Consider the following 19,261-nt stretch of genomic DNA (forward strand, 5'->3'; position numbering starts at 1 on the left):
CTTCAGTTCTAATGATTGATAGGAACATACCACAGCATTTATATCCACACAGGTAGACACCTTGGAATGTGTAGATGTTGACTGTCCAAGAACAAGATGGGAGGTGTGAAAGTTGTGGGAACCCCCCCCCTCTGTTCAAGTTACATAATCCCATCCTGGGAGCCAGAAAGTCTGCACATCTGTTCTACTCACATGGGGGAAAAGTTGTCCAATCAACAGGGTAGAGATGTTAAAATGGCATGTGGGGGACAGATTGTGTTGAATGCCCTCAGCACCATCTATCAATCACGTATAATGCTGTTTTACCATCTCTACACAGGCAATTGGACAATACGCAACTTCAGCAAATTGGACCTCTCCACTATGTAGGGCTGCAACAACTAATCGACATAATCGATTATTGAAAAAGTTGTCAACTTTTTAAATAATCGATTAATCGGCATCCGATTAGTTGGCCCTGTTCACGGCTCCACACACGCTGCACGCCGCACCTCCTCCCCAAATCACGCTCACCTCTGCCAGACCCGCCCACCCGCATCCACGCTTTACACTACGCACCTCCTTCCCGCCTCACACTCACCGCCTGCCCACATCCACAGGGACGCGGGGAGATGTAGTAAGGAGGAGCAGGTGTGGGGGGATGACAGCTGTCGACAGACAGACCCGATCTCAGAAGCAAGTTGCTGGAAGACTGCCCAGGTAAGCCTGCACTTTCCCCCACATGGTGCTCTATAATGTATTGCTGGGATTTGTAGTCCTCTATAGCTGATGGTACATTGTGATGCATATTATACATAGGAATACAAATCCCAGCAATCCATTATACACTGTATGTATAATGGATTGCTGGGATTTGTTGTACTACTCTATAGTTTGTGATATTCTGCACTGCGCTGTATAGAGGACTACAAATCCCATCAATAATACATTATACAGTGGTGCAATGCCGAATACCACTAGCTATAGAGGACTACAAAACCCAGCAATAGTACATTATACAGCGCAATGCAGAATACCAGCAGCTATAATGTACTATTGCTGGGATTTGTTGTACTCCTCTATAGTTGGTGATATTCTGCATTGCGCTGTATAATGTACTATAACTGGGATTTGTAGTCCTCTATAGCCGGTGCCATTCTGCATTGATTGCTGTATAATTTTACACTTTCCATTTCACTATATTGCACACCACACTATCTTTTTTCTTTTTTACTTCCACTGCTCCAAGCTTGCTCCTGTGATGGACTGCAATCTCAATACAAACTAGTAGTACCATCACTGGAGCCATTTTTAAAAATGTATTTGATTGTTTTTCCGATTAACCGATTAATCGAACTTAATAATCGGCTAACTAATCGATTTTGAAAATAATCGTTAGCTGCAGCTCTACCACTATGAACCATCAGGAACTGGAAACACAAAAACAGGATATACAAACTCCATTTAGATTGCGTCCTTGGTGATATCTGTAGAAATATGGACAGCGGCAGTCCAATGGCATATCAGATACGTCTATTTATTGACGTATAAGCAGCATAGCATAATACACTCAGAGCAATGTTTCAGGGTCTCACAGGATCCCCTTCATCAGTCAGAACAAGTGATACAGATGCATGTAGGTAAAATAGCATGGAATCAGGGCTGGAATGGGAAACAAAAATCCACCTGCTACATAAACACAAACCATGAGCAGACACTCTTAACAATGATGGAGTAGTTATGGCTCCCTAGTACAAAATACGCAAAGCCTAAAGGAAAACAAATGGATCGATAACTAACAAAAACTCGAGCCAGAACATAAAAATATCCCCAGACAGACTTTGGAAGACCCCAGTGATGACAAATATATCTGACAATAAAACTGAATCACTATTGTTATTGAGGATTCAGTATGAGCAACATTGAGGTAGCTGAAGAATAAAGCTCACAGTTGTCATGCCACAACATTGCTGAGCTGAGCTGACCCCGGTGCCAAGAGATCTTCAACTGTACTTTTGTGACCTGAGATTCTCCATCCTGATCTCCATTACCATCCAGGATTATTCTGTGACTCATCTGTGGTCTATTTCTCACCGCACTCCAGACCAGAATCCCAATATAATAAGATGGGTACTGGTATGACCTTTGGATGGCACCGTGTGAATCCAAGTATAGAAGCAGTCACCTGCACACCAAGGTCCAACAAGTAAAATGCCTTTATTGAGACATTAAACATACATTGTGGCACTAGTGGAAAGCAACTCTTTAGAACCATAAAAGGTTGTTTTATCAGGCAAACATAGTGTCCTCTGTGGTCCTGTCTACTTATCTGCTCCTGCATTGACCCCTCCGCTTGTTATCTTACTACAATTTGTGCCTGTGGCTCTAGTACGTTCTGCCTGCAAGTTGCTGATCCTTCCTGTCCTCGACTCTGTCTCTGCCTGCCATATTGGTACCCTCTTACCAGGCTGTTTCCTGACCCTGGCTTGTGCCTGTTCTTTTCTGTGACCCACATCTCCAGCCACCTCCAACTATGTGACAACAGCATGCATGAGTTCCATTGACACCAGTGGCATCACTATCCACCAATAAATGAGTCACTCCTTCATCCCCGCACTACTGGTCCCACTACCCAGGGGTTCTTGGACTAGAACAGGACTAGGACTACTGGTCCCACTACCCAGGGGTTCTTGGACTAGAACAGGACTAGGACTACTGGTCCCACTACCCAGGGGTTCTTGGACTACAGCAGGACTAGGACTACTGGTCTCACTACCCAGGGGTTCTTGGACTAGAACAGGACTAGGACTACTGGTCCCACTACCCAGGGGTTCTTGGACTACAGCAGGACTAGGACTACTGGTCTCACTACACAGGGGTTCTTGGACTAGAACAGGACTAGGACTACTGGTCCCACTACCCAGGGGTTCTTGGACTAGAACAGGACTAGGACTACTGGTCTCACTACCCAGGGGTTCTTGGACTACAGCAGGACTAGGACTACTGGTCTCACTACACAGGGGTTCTTGGACTAGAACAGGACTAGGACTACTGGCCTCACTACCCAGGGATTCTTGGACTACAGCAGGACTAGGACTACTGGTCTCACTACCCAGGGGTTCTTGGACGATAGCAGGACTAGGACTACTGGCCTCACTACCTAGGGGTTCTTGGACTAGAGAGGACAAGACTGCCTCATCATCTTGGGCTCCACATCAAGATTGGTGAAAGCCCTGGCCTAATACTGAGCCAGTGGTGATTAAGTTACAAGATGCATTTTGATAAATGTGAACAAGCCCAAAATTAGGCCACAAATGTAGCTCTGATTTTACATTTGCCATATCTAATACAAGCATTCCTTGTAAAATGCTCAGATCAATGTCTATCGTTGTATGAGATGAGCATACTTCTGCTATCCTCTATGGCCTCCCAGGGATCAATGGGTTACAGTTTCCCTCTACTGCCATCCAAGGAATAGCCCAATTAAAAATGATTTGGTGTCACCAACTTTCACAAGATCATTTACATCCCTTTACAGCTCTGTTCATGTTCGGTTTCATTCCTCCAAGAAATATTTCCATAATTACAATCTCATGCTCAAGCGCGTGGGAGAAATCTTTGTTCCATTCTTGAAACTCTTACCATTTGAAGTGATTTCCAACTACAATGGAGTTCAAAACGCCCCAGCACCCTTCGAGCTGCTATGAATGCATTAGAGGCCTTTATGTACAGTCAGCACACATCTATTAATACATGCATTGCCATTCCTATCCACACACTATTCAGATTTGCTAGCAACCTTATTTTAATTGGCTGGTGCTTAGACCTCTTTTTTACTTGATCCTCATAAGCTCATAAACAATTATTATAATTATTATTATTATTACATAGTATTTATATAGCGCCAACAGTTTGCGCAGCGCTTTACAATGTAAGGAAGACATTACAATTAAAATACAATTCAAGAAAAGATGGTAAGGATGGCCCCGCCCCTGAGGGCTTACAATCTGAAAGAGGAGGGGGAAATGATACATGAGGAGGTAGCTGTGTGGGGATGAATTGTTTGAGAATGTGATGAGCTAAGATTAGCTAAGAGCTCAGTGATATCAGGTATTATATTAAATGAATATTTAAAAAAAAAAACATTTGGTAGAGCAATGCCCCGAGGTTACAGGAAACAAAGGGACCCAAGACATAAAAATCTTGAGTAATTAAAGTCTAATAAAGGATATCTCATGTTTGAAAACATCAAAGTATGAAAACCAGATGACTCCTGGGCACTCACCCCTGCACTTCCTTTCCTCTTTCTCCTCCACACTACTACCTGCTCCTTTTTACTCTCTCTTCCTTTCTTTTCTTTCCCGCCTTCTCTTGGACCCCCCAACCTTTTTTTCATCCTCCCCCTGCTGCCCGATTCTATCTCCTGCCTTTAGGACCGTCTTTAACGCAGGGCAAAAGGGGTGGCCCAGGGCTCAGTCATTGTTGTGGGGCCCAAAGCAGCTGCCCCTTGAGCAGGTCCTGCGCTGCAAAACTCTTGCCACTGGCCCTGCATCTCAGCACTGACAGTAGATCGCTGGATGATCACAGAGCAGGTAACACACAGAGAAGAGCTGGAGGGTGGACGTCCTCCCCCTCCATGCTGTGTGTATGTGTGTGCTGTAAGGGGCGGCTCTGCTTTGGCCCGGACGCTGATGTTCACTGGTCTTTGCACCTGGATGGGGATGAGGGAGCCTGCTGGATGAGGGGGACAACAGCCTGAATCAGGGCAGCAGGAACATTGAGTGTCTGATGGGAAGGCCCTGCATGTCTGTACTGGCTTCTGCATCCTGCATGTGTGTATTAGGGAACACTGAACGTCCAGAGAGAGGGGTCACTATGCTGCTTGTCTGTGTGACGGGGGCCACTACATGCTTTCCATGTACATTTGGTGGGGGACACTACACGCTAGTCAGTGCTAGCGTACGGCTGCATAGACAGCCATCTGAGGGCACCGGGGGGAATGCACCTTCACCTGTGTACGCATAAATCCTTCCACTGTCCCTGCCCTTGAGCCCGCAAAAGATACACACGTGCCACTCCTCTGTTTACTATGCGATCGGTATTGCATAGTGTTGCTCCGCCCCTGTTGTATAGGTGTGGGGGGGTTGGTTAGGGGGTAGGGTGGGTAGGAGTGGGGGGGCCCAAGAAAATGTTTTCTCAGGGTCCAATCAGTATTAAAGACGGCGCTGTCCTGCCTCCATCTCCCGGCTCGCCCCAATATCCCTCATACATGCCACTTCCAACCTAGCCACCACATCCATGCTACTTAATCCATAAACCAAGCAACCTCCTCTGAGTGGCCTTTTACCTATTATTTGTTACCCAGCAGTACCCCCATGTCCCACTTTTCCCCCATGACCTACTCTGTTGTGGTTCGATTCACCACTCTTCCGGAATTCCCCCTTCCTTTCCCTAAGTTGACTCTTTGCACCATTATAAAGTTTACTGTACCCATGTGTATAACATTAATATTACAACTTTCTGGGACCTCTTGCCATATGGTTAACAGTGTATGCTTTGTATACTTCATACTTAATACAATTCTTGTGAATGAAAAGACCAAAGTAGGTTCTGCCTTGGTTTTTGGGTTTATATTGCTTTAAAGAGAAAAAAAAAGTGATGCTGCACCTTTAATTATTCATATATTTTGGGGTAATAAAGCCTTTGTGTTTTATTATTTATAATTTTCTACCACTCTGGGGGAAATATGTTGCTTATCGAGTCTCAAGCCCTTAAAGAAGATCTACACCCAAGTCAGTAACTGCTTTTGTAAGCTTCAACATGCTAACATATTTTCAAAAGTAATCTTCAATTATCGTTAAGTTTGTAGCTTTCATTAAAATAAGACCTGGCCATCATGCCATGAAGGCCCAACGCTGTCTCCCACTTCTGCTCCTTTATTGCCACCTTGTTCTGATGGAGAGAAGTGGCTCTTTCCAGGGGTGTAACTACAATTCATGGGACCCCATAGCAACATTTTGACGGCCTCTTTCCGTGACACCTGGCAGTCACAATTGGCACAACAGTATAACTGATCCTAACATAAAGTAAAGGTAAATCAAGGATGGGCAGCTTTACCATCCCATTTACCACTCCAAGCAACGAGTGCTGAACATTGGGGTGTAGTAGTCTAAACAAAAAAGAATGAACAACCAGAAGCTCTAAATGCAATAAATCTACTCACAGATGGAAGGGTGCAAATGAGATCTGTGACTAGGGACAGCATGATCTTAAAGCATGATCCTGTGTATCTGACCTCTCCTAGAATGGTGACATCAGACAACCTCCTTAGTGGGGCCCCCATTCCCACCCTTGGGCCCAATAGCAGCCGCATTGGCTTCTATGGCTATAGTTACACCACTGGCTCTTTAAACACACATTAAGCAGACGAGGTCCACTGTTGTTACCATCAGAAATCCTGCCCTGAGAGACTATGCATTTCTCTGGGGTAAGGCCCCTCTCGTTGTTGTGGCCCCATCAGGATGATACCTTAAAATCAAGCAACACTATGAAGTTCCTTGTTCTGGCACTTTCTCTCTCCCGGTTGTGATGCTGTACAACTGCACTTTGATATCTTTACTCCAGACCTCGGTCCCCCCAGGTGTGTAAAGAGTCATATACTGCATATAAATATGGAATATTGAAAAAGGAGACTTCCTGGTCCCGTTGCAGTAGGTCACGTGGCATTTGTCAGAAGTATCTGTGTTTGAGGCAGAGATGTTGATTGATTGGCTCTGACTTGAATGCCACCCTTTGGCAAAGACTACATGAGCTCTGGCTAAGGCTATCAAGCAGCCTTGTGACATCATCCGTCCCTCCTCTCAACCTCGTTCAATCAGAGAACCCCTTGTCTTCATTAAGAAGCATACACAGCCTTCTTGCACTGGTGGCGGTGCCAAGCGAGGGATTCCCCGAGCTCTGTGTACGGAGGGGAACCTGGAAGATCACAGCAATAACTGTATGTAGCTTGGACCCATACAGTTCATACAGGTACTTACCAGTAAAACCGATTTGGAGCCACAGTCTCGCTCAGAAGAAGCCAACGTCTGCCAAACTCTGACGAACTGAACAACTGAAAGAGAGACAAAACCACGAGTAATACTAATGTGTGCATGACATACATTATAGGACACTACCGAAATAATATTATTTAACAAGAAGCGTCAGTGAAGCTTCGTACTGAATTCAGAAAGTCCACTTGGTGTACCCAGTGAGACTCAAGTGACGCCTCTGACTTTACCAAAGGGTCGCACATGATAATAAGTAGGGTTGCACCAAATCCTGTTTTTTCTGTATGAGTACTGATACTTTTTTTCGGTACTCGCCGACACCGAGTACCGCTGCCGTGTGCCCAGATTTTCAGGAAGTCGGGCGGCAGATCATGACCCGTCGCCCGACTTTCTGCTTGATTGTGAAGCCGGTGTTCTAGCAAAAGAACACCGGCTTCACATTCCGGGGCTGCCTGGCTTCCTGATCAATCAGGAAGCTGGACGGCTAGTCATGAGGTGCCATCCGGCTTCCTGGTCAGGATGCCAGGATGCCTAGAAACAGGTGAAGCCGGTTTCCTAGCCAACCAGGAAGCCGGGTGCCATGCCATGACCAATCAGGAAGCCGGGTGGTGGGTTATGACCTGCTTCCCGGCTTCCTAATTGGCTGTGAAACCGACGTCACTTGTTGCTAGGTAGTGTGGCTTCCTGACCAATCAGGAAGCTGGGAGGTGGGTAATGATGTGCCGCCCAGCTTTTCAATTGGTTAGGAAGCCAGACTGCCTAGCAACAAATGAAGCCAGCTTCCTAGCCAATCAGGAAGCCGGGAAGCAGGTCATAACCTACCACCCGTCTTCCTGATTGGAAAGGAATCCGGCTCCATGCTCCCTCGTCACTTGTGGTCAGAGTGAGAACTCCCTCTGACTGGACGTTCTGGTATCAGAGGTAAGTATCGGAGCATTTGGGTGAGTACGAATACTGATCCAAATACTCAGTATCGGTGTATAATAAGTATAATAATACGTGAATGTAATGATACAGAAAGCGTACACAAAGTACAAAGTAATGCAGTGGGGGATGGTCAAAGACTATAGGCATGTTTCAAGAGATGGTCAGAGACTACAACCTTATTTCCTATGCTCCTCAGCTCCACCTACTGGCCATAATGCAGCATTACATCACAATACACCCGACCTGATAAGAAAATCTATTTGCAACGTTCGTGTTTGCCATCATTCGCACAAAATGAATGTTCACAGATATTTGCAGGATGAGAGGTCCTGCAAATTGTTTATAAATAGACCCCATAAGTGTAATTTCTTAAGTGCATCAACCCATAGGTACCTAAGAGTGAATTCTGATCAGTGGCTACGGTTTACTGTATTTAAATTTGCAATAAAGATCTTTTTCTAGAAACATATACTATATATCCCTTTAAAAGCAACAGACATATGCATGTATTTTAGCTACTGCTGCACCTCTGAAGTCTTCGGTGAGTAGATGTGCATCGGGGGAAAAAAAGATCTAACCTCCCATGATACAATGCCAGTTATCCTTGCTCCTTTCCTGCATGAGCTGTGCCATCTGTGTGCATGGTGTAATGGACATATTTTGGGCCTGTTCCGAGTTGGCACAATAGCTGCTTTTCCCATTGAGAGAATGTAAAGCTGAAGTGTTAATTAGTTGTATTGAATGATTTTCAAAGGCTCCAGTCTAACAATATTCTGCTTTCCCATTAGAGCGGAGTCCTCGCATGCAGCTCACCTTTTGGTCTTGGCTGTAGGCCAGGATCCAGTCTTCTTGCTTGGGATGAAACAGGAGGCTCTGTATGTAAAAATTGAGCCGGTACTTCTGGTAGGTGGCCCCTTCGTCAGAACTAATTAGCAGGCTGCTCTCGATCTCGGGGTCGGTAAGCAGCATGATCTGCAGAAAGAGAGACATGAGAGTGTCAACACGGCACTTCCTCAAAATAAAATAAAAAGGTAATAAACAGTAATATAATAATCCGGGCATAAATAATAGCTTTTAAAGTGATACTTTTGTCAACAAATGGAAACAAAAGGAATACAATATAACAACTTTACCAAACCTTTATGTCAACTCAAATAACACTCAATACTTATTAGATTTAAACATGCAATAATATGGATTCAGAGCCTGCTCTCATTTCGACCCCCGTTCTCCCTGCAACACAATATCAATTGAAGGCTGCTGGAAAAAAATAAAGTACAATCACAGTGTTCTTTGATAAAAGCCAAACCGTTCTATACACAATTTAAATCCATTTATGTGAAATATTGTGCCTGCAAGACAGTGGCATATCCAGGGTATGAAAACAGCCCTAGGCACCAATTAAAGAGGGGGGAGGGGGCTCCGTGTATTAGTAAATGTTCCCCGACCCACAGAGACAGCTGATGTCTTGTCTCTCATTACCCCTCTCCCATGCACATCTCCTTGCTCATCTCTTAGCAACCAGGGAATCCTTGACTAGTGTCCTGACCAGCTTATGGCAACCAGTGATGTCACTGGTTGCCAGGAGCTGGGCAAGACACCGGCCAGAGTGATCCAGGTTGCTAATAGCCATGCCAGGAGATGTTTGAGGGCCATACACATCTCTCTGCTGAGCTCTTGGCAACCAGACCGTACAAGGAGATGTGTATGTGGAGCTGGAGACTGGCCAGAGCATTGCAGGTGGCCAAGAGCTGGGCAGGGAGATGTGTATGGCATTTACACATCTCCTAACATGGCTATTAGCAACCTGGGACGCTCTGGCCGGTGTCTTGCCCAGCTCCTGGCAACCAGTGACATCACTGGTTGCCAGGAGCTGGTCGGTACACTGGCCAAAGAGTCCCTGATTGCTAAGAGCTGGGCAGGTAGACGTGCATGGCCCTTACACATCTTCGCCCAGCTCTTAGCAACCGGGGATGCTCTGGCCAGCGTCGCAACCCCACATACACATCTCCTCATACGCTCTGGTTGCCAAGAGCTGGACAGAGAGATGTGTATGGCCCTTACACATCACCTGGCATGGCTACCAGCAACCTGGGACGCTCTGGCCGGTGTCTTGCCCAGCTCCTGGCAATCAGTGACGTCACTGGTTGCCAGGAGCTGGTCGGTACACTGGTCAAAGAGTCCCTGATTGCTAAGAGCTTGGCAGGTAGATGTGCAATTCCCTTACACATCTTCGCCCAGCTCTTAGCAACCTGGAATGCTCTGGCCTGCGTCCCACCCCACATACACATCTCCTATACGCTCTGGTTGCTGAGAGTGGGGCAGGAAGATCTGTATGACTCTTACTTACACATCTTCGCCCAGTTCTTAGCAACCTGGAATGCTCTGCCCGGCGTCCCACCCAGCTCCTGGCATATCAGGAAGTTGACATTGGTAAAAGGATCTTACATTAGCTTTCATGTTCTACTCGGGTAGAAAAGAAGATGGTTACAGCAAGAAGTAAAAACAAATGAGACATTGTATACACTGTTTATGGTCGTACGCCAACAGCCTGATTTTTTTTCTTTGTTTTCCAGCAGCGCTATAATATGATTGATAGCTGAGATCTGATTAGTTGTTATGCCTAACTACTTGCAAATTTCCTTTGCAACAGTGTAAATCATTTTTAATGCCTCTCAGTGTTACATTGAAGAACTCTAAGGATGAGTTACTCTTCAAAGCCCAGTTCCATTTCTCCATCAAATTTTATGCTTCAAAATAATGTCTGTTGTCATAAGGAAACTACAGGCGCGCAATCTCGGATTCAATGAAGGATTGCAGATTGCGAACGCAGTCCTAAGAGGCTGCAAATGCTATACGATGGTAGGCCAGTGCAATATGGGCTTGGAAATCTTGTGCACTTCATGCAGTTCTGCAAGCGTTCGCCAAAGTCACTTTGTTTAGAAAAACACCCTTAAGTCCAGTTATGGATTGATTAAAAAAATGATTCAGAACATTTTAAACACAGCGAGTAAAGGGAAAGCATCTGCTCAATGCAAAACTAACATTTCAATGTGTAGCGGCTTCTGGGATGTTAAACCAAATAACAGTTTCTCTCTCAAAGGACTCTATTAGTAAGATGGCCTTGGGGGTCACTTGGGGGTCTAAGGTACCCTTCTGAACTCTTAAAATATATGTAAAGCTTAAACGTTTTTGTTTAAGGGGCTAGGTTGCTCGCTTCATGTTCCAGAGGTTCACATGAAGTGGTCCCTGTTGTCCATTTCTATGAGTTCTTGATGGGTGTCTAAAAGTAGATTTATTTTTCAGATTTGAATAGAATGTGGAAGGGTTTTGGATCTCTTGTAGCGGAACATGTTTTCATAAGGTCCTAACTGAAATTGGGGGAATGATGCTCCTTAGGTAGGAGTGTTGAACAAAGGTTGGCTCTTTGCTTGAGCAGGGACTGGGTGTGCCAGGGAGAAAGTTTCAAAAATGTAACGTATAAAGGCCAGATTTGATTTGATTTGATTCAGATTCTTATATCATAAAAATCCAACAGGTTTTGAGACTTCAAAGGTTCCCCCTTGATCAGAGCTTGGTACTGTTGAACAAAGTGTCTACCTGACTAATTAAATTGGAGGGACCCTGTGTCAGGTGCTTGTCTGGCAAGCACCTGTTTTTTGGCTGTGGGGATTTGAAGCTGGGTCTCTGGGGTAGAAGTACTGAGGCATTGCCTTTCAGCCACAAGGAGGACTCACCTTTGCACTGCAGATTTCTATTCAGCAGCTTTTCTCTGGTCTTAGCTCCACCTGCTTGCCAGCTGCAGTCAATCAACAATCATCTAAGCCTTTAAATACTGAGCACTTCCTGTGCTCTGAGCCTCTTTATTTGGGTTTGTTCCTGTGTGTACTGCTGCTGGATTGATCGCTGAATATTACTGAGACTTTGGTCTGTTTCCTGACTACTCTTCTGCCTGCCGATTTTGTACCTCGTTGTTTGTTCGTGTTAGACCTCGGGCCTCTTTCTCGACTACTCTCCTGGATCCTGATTTTGAACTTCACTGCCCGTCGGTTGCTGACTCCGATTGCCTGACACCACCTAGCCTTATCCTCAGTCTCACTCCACTTCGGACTCTACCTTTCCACAGGTACCTTACACAATGGTGGGTAATTGGTATGGTCATTCTAGATGCCGTTTAAGCCTGGTGAAGAGGGACCCTTTAAACTCCTGAAGCCTGTAGGATTTTTATGATATAAGGATCTGAACCCTATTTATTGGGTCCTGGTGACCATTGTCTCCAGTAGATAAAGTAACGGGAGATCCAAAATGTATGTTAAGTTAGTATGTCAATAGGCAAAAGTTTTTTTGCTGGATCTCTTATAGCTGTAGGTGTTCTCATAAGGTCCTAAGTGAAGTTTAGGGCATGATGCTCCTCAGGTAGTTCTCCTAGGACTGGTGACCAAAGGTCAGCTCTTTGCTTGAGTAGGGACTGGGTGTGCAAGGAGGAAAGTTCCAAAAATGTAACACATAAAGTCCAGATTTAATTTGATTCATATTCTTATATTATAAACATCCAACAGCTTTTGAGAGTTTAAAGGGTCCCCTTGATCAGAGTTTGGTACTGTTGAACAAAGTGTGTACCAGACTAATTTACCTGGAGGAACCCTGAGGGTTAATTTGTATGGTTACTCCAGATGCCGGTTAAGTCTGATGAAGGAGGAACTTTTTCACCTCCGAAAAACATTGAATTTGAACAATATAAGAATCTGAACCCTGTTTATTGGGCCCTGGCGACAATTTTATCTAGTACATAAAAATAATGCGAAATCCAACATTTTTGAGTTGTCACCAGAACAGGAATAGATAGTCAATCTTCTAAGGGTTAACCCTGTTCTGGTGACAACTGTCTCAGAGGGAATATCTCCTTGCATTCTTATTGCTGTGTCTCTGGGACAGAAATTGAATGAAAATCTCCACGATGTGATGCAGAAAAAAAAGCCTCTTGATAGTAGACATGTGCGATTCGTTTCGTTCCGAATCGAAATTCGGACGAATTTTCGGAAATTCGGACATTCGGATGTATCCGAATTCCGAATTACAGACATAACGAATGCAAACGAATCCGAATTTCCATTTCCGAAATTCGGTAGCGGTAGTTCGAACGTTTGTTTCGTATTCTGTTCTTATTCGTTTCGTTCGTTGGAGCAAAGTGACATTAGAGAAGGAGAAAAATATTTTTCCCACTCAAATGTCACTTTGCTGCAAACGAACGAACGAAATGAATAAGAAACGAATAAGAACAGAAAACGAAACGAACGTTCGAACTACCGCTACCGAATTTCGTCCGAATCCGAATTCCGAATCCGAATTGACTTTCACACCCGCATCCCGAAAAAGAAATAACACAAATCCGAATTTAAAACGAAACGAAACTAAACAAATGTTTTGGCAGTGCACATGTCTACTTGATAGGGAACTCAACTCTATCCAAAATAAAAAAAATAGCTGCTAATTTTAATTCAGTCCATCAGACTTCATCTACAGTCACTTCTGGGACACTTTCATAATCATACCAGCATCAACATGGTACAAGGTCACTTAATTAGAAATCCGCATTTCCACGATCAAAACAATCATCACACGGCAGAACGCACGAAAACACAAGACAGACGTTACCTGTCCCAGGACACCGAGAGGAAAAACACAAGCCAACAACTGGAACAAATAACGCCTACGGGGGATATGTTGTGTTGTTAGATAACTTCTGGGAATCCAATAACAGATATGTTAATCGGCTTACATGGGAGGTGGGATGCTTTACAAGACATAGATGGCTGATTAAGTCAATTTGTTATTCCCATTGTGTAGGATGCGCCATGAATGCGATGAAGAAGAGTATGAATATATAAATAATTGATAGATGTCAACTCAAAACAACCAGCCTGGACAAGTCAAGGAGAACTCCGACAAGGACAAAAGTCTACATTTTCTTAACCGCAGCATACTTGAACACCCTGCGCATTTATTAATCCCTCAATCATATTTTATGACTTTTCCATCTATTTTTTTTTCCATTCCCGTCACTTTGCCGCGTCCTTCTGACAAAGACCATTCTTTCATATTTTCTTGGTTTTCATGGATGAGTTAGTAGAGAATACTTAACACCACGGCTCATAGCAGCCTGGCAATTCCATGACCTCTTTTTTTTCCTTGAATGCTAGTGGACCATCCTGATGGCACAATGGCAGGGGTGCAGCAAAGATGGGGATCGCTGGTGCCTTTTATTTTAAACAAGCCCAGTGAATATCCCACCAAACTCCTGACCGGTATACCTCTTAAAGCTCGATGCTGAAGTGGCAGTGGATGGTGCTCAACTCAAAGAAGATACAGGATGTCCCCAGTACACCAAAGTTCAAAAACTGAATTTGTTGATCTATGAACATTTTGTGTGACACTTTGGGGCAGCACAGAGTCCCTTCATTATTGAGCCTGATGAAGGGACCTTGTGGGTCTCCAAAATGTCGCTATACTTGTGACCAAATGTTCATACATCAATAAATGGTAGAAAATAGGAATCACCAGCACTCAGACCTTCACATCATGCTGAAGTGGCAGCGGATGGTGCTCAACTCAAAGAAGAAACAGGATGTGCCCAGCACACCAAAGAGATGTATTTAAAAAACTGTATTTATTGATGTATGTAAAAAGTAGTAGGTCCCCCTGCACTCCTTACAGCGTCTCCGGCCCAAATCACAATGGTGGTGCCCGTAATGATAGTCACGGATGGCGCTGTGCACATCAAACGGTAGAAAATAGGAATCACCAGCACTCAGTAGATAATATTCAGATAATAACGTCCATTTATTCACACCAATCGTCACACATATCACAGTAACCAACTTTTCGGGGCCACGCAGGGTCCCTTCATCAGGGCAATGATGTGAAGGTCTGAGTGCTGTTGATTCCTATTTTCTACCATTTATTGATGTATGAACATTTGGTCACAAGGATAGCGACGTTTTGGAGCCACACAGGGTCCCTTCATCAGGCTCAATGATTATGCCTGATGAAGGCAACCTGTGTTGCCCCAAAGTGTCATGCAAAATGTTCATAGATCTACAAATTCAGTTTTTGAATGCATCTCTTTGGTGTGCTGGGGACATCCTGTATCTTCTTTGAGTTGAGCACCATCCACTGCCACCTCAGCATCCATCTTTAAGGGGTATACCCGTCAGGAGTGTGGTGGGATATTCACTTGACTTGTTTAAAATAAAAGGCACCCCCGATCCCCATCATTGCTGCACCCCTGCCACTGTGCCATCAGGATGGTCCACTAGCATTTCAAACAGGCAACGGGTCTAGGCAGTAGAACGTTGAAAAGGAAGAATGATTCATTAGAGCAGTCCTAGGGTGGTGTGTTGTGGCCGGTGTGCGGCTCCTACTGTTAGACTGGGGTGTCTAACTGTATGAAGTAGAACGGAAAAGGAAAAGGGAACAAGCGCAAATGACTGGCACAGGGTGTAAGGATGGTCAAAGGCAAAAATGAATCGAGGTATTGGAACTTATGTGTGATGGAAAGACAGGGCACAAAGGAGGTGTATACTTCTGATGGGGTCATGGGGTCTCGCTGTTTGGGTGGGAGGGCGTCACAGGGGTTGGTGTGCTGTCGCAATCCTTGTGCGGAATCCCAGGATTCCAAACAAGGATTGCAACAACACACCGGCCCCTGTAATGGGTCTAGGCAGCATATGCACAGAGGCACGTATGGTAGGGTGGCAGATCCAGAACACCCTTGACATTACATCTTCTCCATTGGACGTCCAAGGCAAATGGTGATAACTTGAGCCAAAAACTCTACAATTTCAGCGGACCTTCCAGTAACTTTAGAAGTTTTAATGAACACATTTCGGATAAGTCACAGCATACAGCAACACCAAAAGCTCAACCTTTTAGGTAGATATAATTTCCCAGCGTCGGAAATGTTACATTAAAATATAAAAAAGGATAAAGAATGACACAGCCGGGCGTTATGATGAGAAGCAGAGAATGGCACTCGACCAAATACATTTGAGCCGCTTCTCGATGTACAACCGTGAAACATGTCCGGGCCGCCGGCAATAAACCAGAGCAAAGAGAGGTGTCTAAGTACATTAAAAATGGGCTGCATTATCGGCTGGGTGACCTCCCCGTGGCAGGTTGCATTGTCTATAAACACACACGGCTTCATTAAAACTCTCAAGTGCTTTTAGCGGGGTGATAAAACCGCCTTTTAGCCGGAGTAGCGTAGCATGACAAGCGCGCGGCAAATTGCACTGAAGTGCCATGGCCGTACAATGGCTGAGCTACACAATAAACAAGAGATGGGATGATTGGATGATGTACTGTGCAGCTGCCTACACCCCCCCACCCAAAGTTAACTAGTCGTTGTAGCTTCTCTTTACACTTCAAGTGTCACTTCAGGCAGCATGCCCGTCTCACGCTGACCTTCTCCTGGGAAATTGGTCTCTCTCTTTTTATTTTGAAAATATTGCCCTTGAAGTAGCGGGGAGAGAAATATATGTCATTTCTGAGATACAAGACGGCAGACATGTTACAAGTTGTTCTTCACGATGCTGACAGAAGTCATCCGAGTGCATATTGGTTGTGTTACGTAACTGTAAAAAAAAAGTGCAACGTGGTCAAAACTGAAAATTAAAATGTTTGCAGACCCCTGTGTTTGGCATCTTGGCTCACTCAATACAGGTTTATAATGCCAATCTTTTATCTCTGAGGATCTGGAGATCCTGCCGGTAAAAGTACTTCCTAGGCTGATGTCTGTGAAGGTTCCCATTCATCCAGGTCATGGTATATCTGTAAAAAATAAGTCAAGGCAACTGGACCTCAAGAAAAATACAGCAAGTCCAGTTTCCTAGGCTGATGATACTAGAGCACTGGAGTGCACATGGCAAGATGACAACATGGCTGCTAATTGAGAGGCAGTGGCAATTTTTTTATCCAGACTGGAGTGCACCAGCCACCCCAATTCCTTTTTTTTTTGGTTGCCTGATGATCTGGAAATTCCCTTTTTTCACCTGCTTGTAATGAATAGGGAGGAGCTTCGGGTTTGGGTTGACCATGAAGTTGGCCATGAGTTCCTCCTGAACCGAAGCAGTTAGCAGTTCACCAAACAGGCAAACGATTTGGCCTGTCTGCCTGCCCACAGAACCTCCACCTGTGTCCTAGCAACCACTGATACTCTGTAACCTGTACAGTCACAATGTAATCATCATTGCTAGGATGCAGGTGGGTGCACCATAACCTATAACCTACAGGGCTGCCACTGTCTTTGTAACCAATGATGCTGTTTGGATCCACGATGTCATTGATTGTTAAGATATGACTGCCTGCATCCTAGCAACCAATGATGCTGTGCGGTCCCACAATGTCATTGGCTGGTATGGTATGACTGCCTGCATCCTAGCAACCAATGATGCTGTGTGGCTCCACAATGTCATTGGTTGTTAAGATATGACTGCCTGCATCCTAGCAACCAATGATGCTGTGCGGTCCCACAATGTAATTGGTTGTTATGTTATGCTGCCTGCATGCTAGCAACCAATGATTCTGTGGGGCCCATCCCCAAATACTGATGCTGTGCAGTATGGATCACTGGCAGAGCAAATTGGTGATCTGCTCCTAAAATCGCCGTGGATTGACCTGACTCACCATTGTTTTGGGTTTGTACTGACCAATGTACTCATCCTTTAATCAAACTTTACACCACCACATCCCACGCTTTGCATTGCACTTGGTGATGTGAGGCTTGGGTACAGCTGCTCGGCCATGGCAACCCATTCCATGAAGCTCTCTACGCACTGTTGTTGTGCCAATCTGAAGGCCGCACGAAGTTTGGAGGTCTGTAGCTATTGACTCTGCAGACAGTTGGTGACTTCTGCGCACTGTTCGCTTCAGCATGCGCTGACCCCGCTCTGTCATTTTACGTGGCCTACCACTTCCTGGCTGAGTTGCTGTTGTTCCCAGTTGCTTCCACTTTGTTATAATACCAGTAACAGGTGACCGCGGAATATTTAGTAGCCAGGAAATGTCACGGATGGACTTATTGCACAGGTGACAACCACGGTACCACGCTTGTAGTCACTGAGCTCCTGAGAGCGACCCATTCTATCACAAATGTTTGTAGAAGCGTCTGCATGCCGAGGTGCCTCATCCTATACACCGGGAGCCATGGAGGGGATTGGAACACATGAATCCAATGATTTGGAGGGGGAGGGGCCCAATACTTTTGGAAATATAGTGTATATATGTGTGTGTGTGTTTGTATGTGTGTGTGTGTCTGTGTGTATGTGTCTGTGTGTATAATGATTACAGAGCTGCATTCATTTGTGTCTTTTCTAAAAAAGAATATCCCGACAAAGCCATGTCAATAACATAAACTATGCTCTCGCAGGGTATACACTATATATATTCCCCGGGTATCTAATATTCTTAGTCAAAAATGAATGATTTTGCTTAATGTTTGTTTTGAAATTCTACGACGCTGCTCCTTCGGGAAAATGTCAGACGAAGTTGCGGCACCGCGCTACCTATGATAATCCCTTCCCCTCACGCCGTCACCATAATTACGGCAATAACAATGGCACGGGAGTAAAAGGTTAGCATTTACATTCTTCCCAACGCCGCCCGCGTCACACGCGCAGGGTCCGAGCCGTATCTGCCATGCACGCTCCGTCCGATTGATTAATCGCTTTTCATAGCCAGTCAATAAATTCGACACAGACCCCTGAAACCAAACTCAAAGCGCCCATTCATCATCCGCCGCTGAAAGAGGAAGAAACTTTATTTGCTTTGCCTCCCTTTTGATAAACGAGCAGCAAACTCAATTTATAGATCCAGCGCGCGCTCCTACCAGATGGGGCCGCCAGCCCGATATATTAAAAATGTAAAGCGCTTTCTATCTCTGGCGACCTCTGCGTGGCTGCGTCTCCCGTTCTTTTTAAAGAAACGTAATTTATAATTTAATTTATTGGAGGCCAATTGGAACCTGGCGGCTGTTCCAAAAGTCAACACAACGGTCATTCCCAAATTCATTATCTTTCCAAAGGTGGCCGGCCAGTTCATTACATCTTTTTTCTAAAAAATTTTTACACGTTCAGAGATTTGATTTTTTTCTGTAAAATCTCTGATCCGTTTTCAGTTGAAGCTTAAAGAGACATTCCAGTACAAAATAAATACATAAATGAGTACATAAATATAAAATATTATTATTACTAATAATAACAACAATAATAATAACAATAATAATAATATTGTTTTTATTAATTAAATTA

At 44.6% G+C, this 19,261-nt stretch overlaps 1 protein-coding gene across 1 annotated transcript in view; it reads right to left on the reverse strand.

Moving 5' to 3' along the window:
• LOC108790375 (VPS10 domain-containing receptor SorCS1-like) overlaps window positions 1-19,261 on the reverse strand; it is a 475,033-nt gene that overhangs the window by 176,673 nt on the left and 279,099 nt on the right. The window contains exons 4-5 of the mRNA XM_018560623.1: window positions 8,769-8,927; window positions 7,017-7,090 (exon numbers count right to left, since the gene is read on the reverse strand). Of these exons, the coding sequence (XP_018416125.1) occupies window positions 7,017-7,090; window positions 8,769-8,927 (233 nt within the window). The remainder of the gene's footprint in view (window positions 1-7,016; window positions 7,091-8,768; window positions 8,928-19,261) is intronic.

Source organism: Nanorana parkeri, unplaced genomic scaffold (assembly GCF_000935625.1).
Source record: "Nanorana parkeri isolate BGI_ZX_2015 unplaced genomic scaffold, ASM93562v1 scaffold469, whole genome shotgun sequence".
NCBI lineage: Eukaryota > Metazoa > Chordata > Amphibia > Anura > Dicroglossidae > Nanorana > Nanorana parkeri.